This window comes from Camelina sativa, chromosome 18 (assembly GCF_030686135.1).
Source record: "Camelina sativa cultivar CO46 ecotype springtype chromosome 18, ASM3068613v1".
Classification (NCBI taxonomy): Eukaryota; Viridiplantae; Streptophyta; class Magnoliopsida; order Brassicales; family Brassicaceae; genus Camelina; species Camelina sativa.
The window spans coordinates 4,369,529-4,379,041 of NC_141897.1; the positions used below are offsets into that span (position 1 = coordinate 4,369,529).

The 9,513-nt window shown below is 35.5% G+C and overlaps 2 protein-coding genes across 2 annotated transcripts; both read left to right on the forward strand.

Moving 5' to 3' along the window:
- Positions 1-1,461: 1,461 nt before the first annotated feature.
- On the forward strand, positions 1,462-3,538 carry LOC104760533 (12S seed storage protein CRA1). Its single transcript, XM_010483472.3, has 4 exons — positions 1,462-1,931; positions 2,055-2,341; positions 2,433-2,864; positions 3,019-3,538. The coding sequence occupies exons 1-4, from the start codon at positions 1,658-1,660 to the stop codon at positions 3,421-3,423; spliced, it is 1,398 nt and encodes a 465-aa protein (XP_010481774.2). The 5' UTR covers positions 1,462-1,657; the 3' UTR covers positions 3,424-3,538.
- Positions 3,539-8,696: 5,158 nt separating this feature from the next.
- On the forward strand, positions 8,697-9,513 carry LOC104763135 (zinc finger BED domain-containing protein DAYSLEEPER-like). Its single transcript, XM_010486551.2, has 2 exons — positions 8,697-9,029; positions 9,145-9,513. Exons 1-2 carry the CDS (start codon positions 8,760-8,762, stop codon positions 9,511-9,513), a joined length of 639 nt encoding a protein of 212 aa, XP_010484853.2. The 5' UTR covers positions 8,697-8,759.

Here is a 9,513-nt window from a genome sequence, read left to right on the forward strand (position 1 = left end):
CTCAACGTTAGTTTTTTTTATTATTTTTTTATTATTATTAAATGAGAATACCTCTAATAGAATTACTAGTGAAAATGCCCTAAGAAACCCCAATGATACAATATCATATTTTTAATTATCAATTTTGTTTAAAAAAAATATAATTTAAAAACATAACTAAATAATATTAGTATTTTATTAATTAGATATATATCTAAATGGGTCTCTCCACCATCATATTCTCCTTAATAGATTTTTGTCGCTATTGATCATCATCTTCTTAGTTTTCACAATATTCTATTTCTTAATTCTTTTTTTCTTTTTTTCTTTTTTTTTTTCTCGGCCAAAATATTGATTGAAAAGGCCGAATGGGCATTACAAGTGATGGAAGTACAAGCCTAATCTCTTCCATTTACAGACCTTAATTAAAATAAAAAACAGCTTAATCCTAACTAAAGAGATAAGATTAAGAAAAAAAGGAGCCACGTGTTGACAGATGTTAACACGCAAGAAGGAGAGATGTGACACAGTCGGTGCCGGTGCAGATCCACGATCTGACTCAACTCCGCCGCCAGGCTTTGAAATTCCACCACCGGAGCTCTTCTACAGATTTCGCAGTTGCATATCTAGATGAAACCCGCCGTTCCCGTCTTGAATTTCTGCCAAAAGACTTCTTCAAGTCTTCATCTTCTTAACCCAAACTCCTAGAGGGAGGCTCCACCTAAGACCTAAATAAGGTCAACTTCAGAAGAAGCATGACGACGGAGATATTATTCCAACTTAAGAGAGTAGTCAAGCAGACGGTATGACGAGGGAAATCCATCGATGGCTAACGGGATCAAAATAAAGACCTGTAAAAGAGAGAACACAGATCCAAACTTACCGAAGCTAAGTTTGGAATTATTTAAATCCGACTAAAGTTGGAAACAAAAAACTAAAACTATAAACAAGAAAACTAATCCGACAAAAAGTTTGGGAGAGATAAGAGAGAGATAAAAAAGCCTCTGCACTAATTTTTTTTGTGGATTAAATTGGGTTAGATTCAGCACAAGGGTGAAGCGCCTTAACCGGATGTGTTCGAAAGACCCGAAGAACCAACCCAGTCTAGGAGGCGAACTGTTCTAGTTCTTAATTCATGTTTCATTCTTAATATTCTCTTTATAATTACGGTCTAATCAGTTTATATATAGCTAATGAGTAACAAATAACATAAACAAATTTTAATAATTTTGTTGTCAAAATAGCATATCCATGCGTACGGATGGCATCTACAGAAAAAGGTTTATATACATCATGAGAGTTGTACACAATAATAAATACATAATTAAATACAAATTTGTCCTGTTACTAAATAAATAAATAAAGATTACGTGCCTATCTGAAAGCTGATGTGTAAGAAACATGCACCCAAATAAGCCATGCAAAATGAAATGTGTCGACTCCGTTCATTAATATGATCTTTACAGCGTGAAGCCAAAATTTATTTTCCGATGAAGACATAAACGTCGCAATTCAAGTGAAGTGTAAACTGTACATAGTCGATTCTATATACCTGGTTCTTGTTAGAATCAATTTGTCCTTCAATAAATTTTAATAAACAAAATTCAAATAAATCTTCTATAAATAGCTTTACATAACGCAAGTAAGAAACCACAAAAAGTAGGAAAGAAAAACAAAAATGGCTCGAGTCTTTTCTTTTTCCTTAACACTTTTGATATTTTTCCATTGCTACACAGCTCAGCAGTTTCCAAACGAGTGCCAACTCGACCAGCTCAATGCGCTCGAGCCATCACACGTACTGAAGAGTGAGGCTGGTCGCATCGAGGTGTGGGACCACCACGCTCCTCAGCTCCGATGCTCAGGCGTCTCCTTCACACGTTATGTCATCGAGTCTAAGGGTCTCTACTTGCCCTCTTTTGTTAACACCGCGAAACTCTCCTTCGTGGCTCAAGGTACGTACGATTTTGTCTATTTCGAGACTCGAATTCGTGACTCTATGGTCCATGCTCTTTAGAACAAATACATTGTTAGGGATTCATATTTTGATCAAATATATTCTAATGCACTGTATATAGGAAGAGGTCTTATGGGAAAAGTGATCCCGGGATGCGCCGAGACATTCCAAGACTCATCAGTGTTCCAACCACGCCAAGGCAGACAGTTCGAGGGTCAGGGTGAAGAAGGTCAAAGCCAAAGGTTCCATGACATGCACCAGAAAGTGGAGCACATAAGGAGCGGTGACACCATTGCCACAACACCCGGAATAGCACAGTGGTTCTACAACGACGGACAGCAACCACTTGTCATCGTCAGCGTCTTCGATCTAGCCAGTCACCAGAACCAGCTCGACCGCAACCCAAGGGTACATATAAACCAAAGCCTCCAAAAAATATCATTATCTAGTCACAAAATAACAAAAAGTGATGTGGTTTTTTTTGGTGTGTGTTGTGAAGCCATTTTACTTAGCCGGAAACAACCCACAAGGCCAAGTATGGCTACATGAACGAGAGCAACAGCCACAAAAGAACATTTTCAGTGGATTCGGACCTGAGGTTATTGCCCAAGCTTTGAAGATCGATCTTCAGACAGCGCAACAACTTCAGAACCAAGATGACAACCGTGGAAACATTGTCCGAGTACAAGGTCCGTTCGGTGTCATTAGGCCACCTTTGAGGGGCCAGAGACCTCAGGAGGAGGAAGAAGAAAGAGTAGGTAACGGTTTAGAGGAGACCATATGCAGTGCCAGGTCCGTTGATAACCTCGATGACCCGTCTCGTGCTGACGTGTACAAGCCACAGCTCGGTTACATCAGCACTCTCAACAGTTACGATCTCCCCATCCTTCGCTTCATCCGTCTCTCAGCCCTCCGTGGATCTATCCGTCAAGTAAGTTAAAAATATATATATTATTATCTAACTAAGCTAAAACCAAAGTAACTTTTGCATGCATGTGAATGAGGGTGAACATTTTTTATTCGATTCGCTATAATATGTCCATTTCTACATTTAAACATGACTCTTGAAACGTGTGTGGGTGTAGAACGCAATGGTGCTTCCACAGTGGAACGCAAACGCCAACGCGGTTCTTTACGTGACAGACGGGGAAGCCCAAGTACAGATCGTAAACGACAACGGTGACAGAGTGTTCGACGGACAAGTCTCTCACGGACAGCTTATTGTCGTACCTCAAGGTTTCTCGGTGGTGAAACGCGCAACAAGCGACCAGTTCCGGTGGGTCGAGTTCAAAACAAACTCCAACGCACAAATCAACACCCTTGCGGGACGAACCTCAGTCTTGAGAGGTTTACCATTAGCGGTCATAACCAATGGATTCCAAATCTCACACGAAGAGGCAAAGAGGGTCAAGTTCAACACACTCGAGACCACTTTGACTCACAGCAGTGGCCCAGCTAGCTACGGAAGGCCAAGGGTGGCTGCAGCTTAAGAGCTTAAAACCCGGCGTTTAACAGTGAGGCTCTACTGTAAAAGGAAGTTAAATAGTAATAATAATGTAACTAGTTTTTGTTCTTTAATGAATAAAATCTCTTTTTGTTTTTCTCGATCGTTTCTTTGTATTTTACCACTGTTTAATTTTAGAACCTCTCATAATTTACATATTATCCATATTGATCGAAGTCTTCGAAATGGGAACTTAACCTTTTTCACATTCGAGTGTATATGACCTTTAAACTGGGAGATCGCTGAGATTGATCCCAACCGAGTCGAGATCAACGAAGACTATGAACGGAGATCGAAGTTTGATGATGGAAGTGTTGTGGATTTGTCAATATATAAATTTAGGAATAAATTAGCATTATTTCTATCTCTATATAAATCCATGTACTGTAATCTTGTAAAGTTATTTTACGAGAGTAATAATAATTCTTCTAAAACATCTTTTATGTTTTTACTGTCATTAGCCCAATAAGGCAATAACCATTTACACTTTTGATTAAAATTCAAAACCTAGCTTAATCCCTTACAACAAGTACACAAGTTTTAACCGACGGCTAAATCCATCGGTTTCTTGTCGGACACAGGCTATACCAACAAATTTTCGGCAAAGTTGGTATGTCTCTTTTCAAAAACGTCACAAAAAAAATTATATCGGATATATCCGTTAGTAAGGTTTTTTTTTCTTTTTTCATGTAATGTTTGTTATTTGTTCAAATAAAAAACTGTACGTAACCAACAAGCAGACCCGCCCACAGCGAAAGCCACTCAAGCCAAAGATTCAAGCCTTAAATTTTGAAGATCATCTCTACTTAAAAATTGGGAAAAAACTAATAAAAATCCGAAGTTATTTTTATTTAGAAGTTTAATACTCAATTATTTTAGATTGGAAAAAAAAATACACCAAATAATAATAAAAAAATGTCATATAAAACCCAAAATAATTGGTGTTGTTATTCTCATACCTATGATTTTTCATTAAAATCGAAATTCTAATTCTAATTGTTTGGTTTGAAAATTATGGATCAATGAAAGTCAGTTGTTGGTTTATGTTGATATATCGACATTTTAAACTACAATCATTTTATAATTTATTGAGAGAGACTAGGGAGCTTGCTCCTTAGATAGTTTCCAATTTCCCAAAAATATGAGCAGTTCTGAATGGCCTAAGGCCAGAAGGCATAGGAATGTTTTTCTAAGAACCATTGTGTAACTGTATTCTGGAATGAGTTTATCTTCTCGGAAATAATATCCCACCACATCCCTTTTTTCACGGATTTTCTTTCCAACGCAGAATATACGAAAAATTATAGTCACACCTGATGTCGGAGCCATAAACCACTCCAACACTTGGCACAAACTCAAACGGTGGTCTTGCGCATAAAATGGCACTCAATTTTAAAGACACTTAACCAAAGTATTTTTGATGAGAACTTAGATTTCTCAATTATTCCTCACATTTTTTATGACAAATTTAAATAATCAAAGTATTTTTTATTCCAATGACAAAGTTGAGGTATTACATGTCCACACCAAAAATAAATGTAATATTATTAAACTTTTTTCCAATTAACAAACTTATCTTTTTGAAAATTTTGAAATAATTGTTGGACTCATGCATTTTCTCCAGGTTTATCGTCTACTATATAACAATGTGGGATGACTAAAAGCTTTCCCAATGCAAAGTTGTTGCTTTCTTAAATCGATTGCAAGTTTCGTACAGTGATTAAAAGTTTGTCCAAGACTAAGAATTGAAGGATTCTATCATAAAACTGATCTCTTGCTTACTCTATCCGTAGAGGACAAGTAAGTTGTTTTGAATTTCTTTGGTTATCTATTTTCAGTTGTGAATTCAAATCCGCTCATGCAAATTGATTTCTTGGTTGCCAGGTATAAGGCATTTTGCATCAGAAAATTATATAGTAAGATATATCAAACAAAATTCATCGAAGAAGAAATTTAATGGGTTTGGAAAGATTTTTTTGACATTTTTTTCCCTTCAGAAAAAGAAAATATGGTTTATCTCTGTATGGCTTTGAACCTGGGGCGTAATGTGATGGATGTGGAATAAGTCAAAAACCTTCAAATCAGAAGATACGAAATGAAGGGAAAAGTGACTAAAAAACGTCTACCAGAATTGGTTTAATTACTGTCTTGGGGAGTAAAAGAGAGAAATTATTAATTTTAATGGAAAACTAAATGTAATGATTATGCAGTTTATTTTAGAGTAGTAATTATAATGAGATGATGCTTTGTTAATTTGGAAATATGATTCCCATCTGTAACCAAACAAAGATCGTTCAACATCATTGCGATTGGGTTATCTTTTTAATGTAAATTTAAGTCTCATCATTTAGGATTTTCTTTTGGAAAATTTGATTATGTATTTAATTTTTTATATGAAATTTGACATTTTAATTAATGCAGAAAATATTAAAACGAAATAGAATACCTTAAAGTAATTTTACCTATTGAATATTTAAATCATATCTTCAACAAATTCAAATTTGAACCTAACCAAAACTAAAGATTATTTTTTATATAAAGTTGGCAAAGAAAGGGTTAAAACGTTAAAAGTAAAGATATGATTTTGTAGTTATTGAAATCCAAATCACACCATACTAAATCATCAGAATTATGTTATAATATATCATGGTTTTTATGGTTTTTAACCATGATATTAGGAGTCTTTTAATTTGTTTTGTAGGATGTTTTAGAGTCTTAACAGGTTTTCTAGAATTTTAGCATGAAAGAAGCAAAATGGAGCAATTAGAATGGATTTTGGAGCAATTCAGCTAAGGAAGAAAACTTGGAGCCGAGGAAGGATGAGAGTGTTGATCGACACTGCCTTAGCATCGATCGACACCGTGTTTTTGTCTACGAGAGAAGCCAAATTTGGAAGTTTTACAAAGTTGCCCGAACTTTTCTATATTTGCAACACAAATCCCTGACGTGTTTTAGGACATATATATAGTGTTTTTGGGTTTTAGAAAACCATGAAGTTTTATTCTAGCAAGTTTTATTTTCTACAATCCAATGAGATTTTGAGAGCTTTTGGGAGAGAGATCTGAACTGCTTTGAGAGAAGAATTCTTAAACTCCTTCCTTACTCTTTTAATCTCAATTGCTTATTATCAGAATTATGTTTTGTTCTTCATTGAATATGTCTGAGTAGTTTGCTTGTTAGGTTCAGGGTTTTTCACAGGGATTTTATGATTTATTAGATCTGTTTATTTATGATTCTTTATCTTTCGAGATCTTCATCATAGGTTGTTCTTAATTCTAGATCTTTGATTAGCCATCTGGATTTAGATCTTAGGATTATTGATTGATATGAGAATACAATTGATTTTCCTGATAAAACTTTTTGATGAGCAAAATTACTTCTTGCAAAGAGATTTGATTTAGTAATTTTGTGAACAATCTAAACTTGTTTTTAAAGCTGATTTTTAACCTAGAATTTTGCAAAAAGATTTGGATTTTCTGGTTTTAAATTTAGATAATATTTGCAGTGAGAACTGATTTATTTTACAAAAGTGTTTAGAGTTCTAGATCTGATTTTAATTGCTTGAATCCTATTTAATTATTGATTTATATTTTGTAATTTCTTGAAAAATTCTCCGGACCTAGCTTTTTGATCTTCTGAATTTACAACAGTTTTATTTAATATTTTGCATTGCCTTTTTAATTTAAATCAACTTGTTTAGCTTAATTATAAAACTCTATAATTTATTGTGTAGACTTCAGTCCTTGTGGAATTCGACCCCTAAGTATTACAGTGACCTCTTAATTTGAGAGAGTAGCTCTAGGGCTTAATTTGAGCATATCATGTTACGTTGGAAATTTTATTCACAAAATTAAAAGAAAAAAGAAAATCAAGAACTTAAACCTAAAAACCAAACAAAAATATTGGTAAAACATCATTAGCAATCTTCAACTAAAGAAAGTGCCATGTTGTAGTAAAAAAAACTTAATATTTAACAAAAAAAAAATTACTACTCAATTTCTGCTTATTATGCCAGAAATAGAGCTGTCAAAATGGGTGGGCTGTCCATGGGCGTACCATGTCCAATTCATTATGGACCGGTTATGGACAAGCCCATAATTAAAACGGGCTTAAGTGGGCGTGGACAACAAAGCCCACAGACAAAACAGGCGTGGATAACCTGGACATTGGGCGGCTCATTGGTCAGACAATTCTAGGTCAAAATTGATTTGGGGGAAATCGTAAAACACATTTCTCACTTTCTTCTAACTTTGTTGGCGATTTCTCTGGCGATTTCTCCGGTGATACCATCTTCTTCCCTTCAATCTCCGTCGAATTCAGGTACGAAACTAAGAACTTTGTAGTCTTTGAGAGACCCATCTGCTTCTCTTCTTCTCTTTCGATTTTGAGATCTAGGTTTAGGTTTAGATTTAGGTTTCTTCCTTCCTTCTCTTCTTCTCTTTCGATTTTGTGATAGACCCATTTGAGATTTAGGTTTCTTCCTTCCTTCTCTTCTTCTCTTTCGATTTTGCGAGAGACCCATTTGAGATTTAGCCATTGTTGAAACTTGGATGATTTGATTGAAACATCGAGATTTTGGGAGATGATAGGATTGGCAATCATTGAATATGATTTGCCTTACTCTTTCGTTGAGTACAGAATAATTAGGGAGGCTTTTCAGTATGCAAATTCCAACATAGAATTTTGGTCAAGAAATATTGCGGCTGTTGATTGCTTAAAGATCTACAAGAAAGAGAAACTGAAGCTTGGAAAGATGTTGGATGAAGTTTCGGGTAGGTTCTGTTTAACAACAGATTTGTGGAGGGCAATCACAGTAGAGGGATACATGTGTTTGACTGCACACTATATCGATAGTGGATGGAATTTGAAGACAAAATCCTATCGTTCTATGCATTTCCTCCTCCACATACGGGTGGTGGACTACTTTTAGATGTATCAACTAGGTGGAACTCAACTCACCTTATGCTCTCAAGAGCAATCATGTATAAGGAAGCACTTCGCCATCTTGCCAAGATTGATACAAGTTACCAATCTTTCCCTTCTGTTGAAGAGTGGACAAGAGCAGAGTTGATCTTTGAGTTTTGACCCCATTTGCAGAGATGACGAATCTGATCTCTGGTTCATCTTATCCAACTGCCAATTTGTATTTCAATCAGGTATGATCGACTTTGATTTAGGTATTAACTTTGATTTAGGTATTCGACATATTAACTTTGATTTAGGTATTCGACAGATTAACTTGATTTGTCCTTGGTTTAGGTATGGAAAATTGAAACTTGGCTGAAAGCTCAAGAGTACTCTTATGACGATGTGATTTGTGAGATGGTGAAAGGTATGAAGGAGAAATTTGACAAGTATTGGGAGGATTATAGTGACATACTTGCTATAGTTGCGGTCTTTGATCCTAGATTGAAGTTTACCTATATAGAGTATTGCTTCAATACCCTTGATGTGTCAACTAGTAAAGTAAGGGTGGATCACTTGCGTAAGAAGCTGAAGAAGCTTTTTGATGTTTATAAGAAGAACCCAACAAAAACAGCAGGAAATTCAAAGTCAAACAGTATGGAGCAAAACATTCTTCCTGGATATGGTGTAAGTGTTTTGTTCAAACTACTTTGTTTTTTTATCGATTGTGTTTGAGATGTTTCTGTTTTGAGCTGCTGCATATTTGTGTTTGAACTGTTTCAGTTTTGAATCATAATTTCAGGGCTTTTATGCTTTCATCTCCAAAACAGTTGGTGCTAATGGCAAGTCAGCATTAGACAAGTACTTGGATAAACCAGTTTTGGACATGATGGCATTTAAGAGTTTGGATGTTTTGAAATATTGGAAGGATAATGCAAACCGTTTTCAAGAACTGTCTTCTATGGCTTGTGACATCCTTAGCATCCCTATTACGACTGTAGCTTCAGAATCTTCGTTTAGCATTGGAAGTCGGGTGTTAAGCAAGTATCGGAGTTCACTCCTTCCTTCTACTGTCCAAGCTTTAATCTGCGCAAGAAATTGGCTTAGAGGTTTTGAAGAGATTGTTGATCCATTTGAAGAAGGCAAAGAGGGAGAAGGAGAAGGAGAATGA

Coding starts and splice junctions, on each gene's coding strand:
- LOC104760533 (XM_010483472.3), top strand. CDS start 1,658: ATGGCTCGAGTCTTTTCTTTTTCCTTAACACTTTTGATATTTTTCCAT. Junction 1,932..2,054: donor ACTCTCCTTCGTGGCTCAAG/GTACGTACGATT, acceptor CACTGTATATAG/GAAGAGGTCTTATGGGAAAA. Junction 2,342..2,432: donor AGCTCGACCGCAACCCAAGG/GTACATATAAAC, acceptor TGTGTTGTGAAG/CCATTTTACTTAGCCGGAAA.
- LOC104763135 (XM_010486551.2), top strand. CDS start 8,760: ATGGTGAAAGGTATGAAGGAGAAATTTGACAAGTATTGGGAGGATTAT. Junction 9,030..9,144: donor ACATTCTTCCTGGATATGGT/GTAAGTGTTTTG, acceptor TCATAATTTCAG/GGCTTTTATGCTTTCATCTC.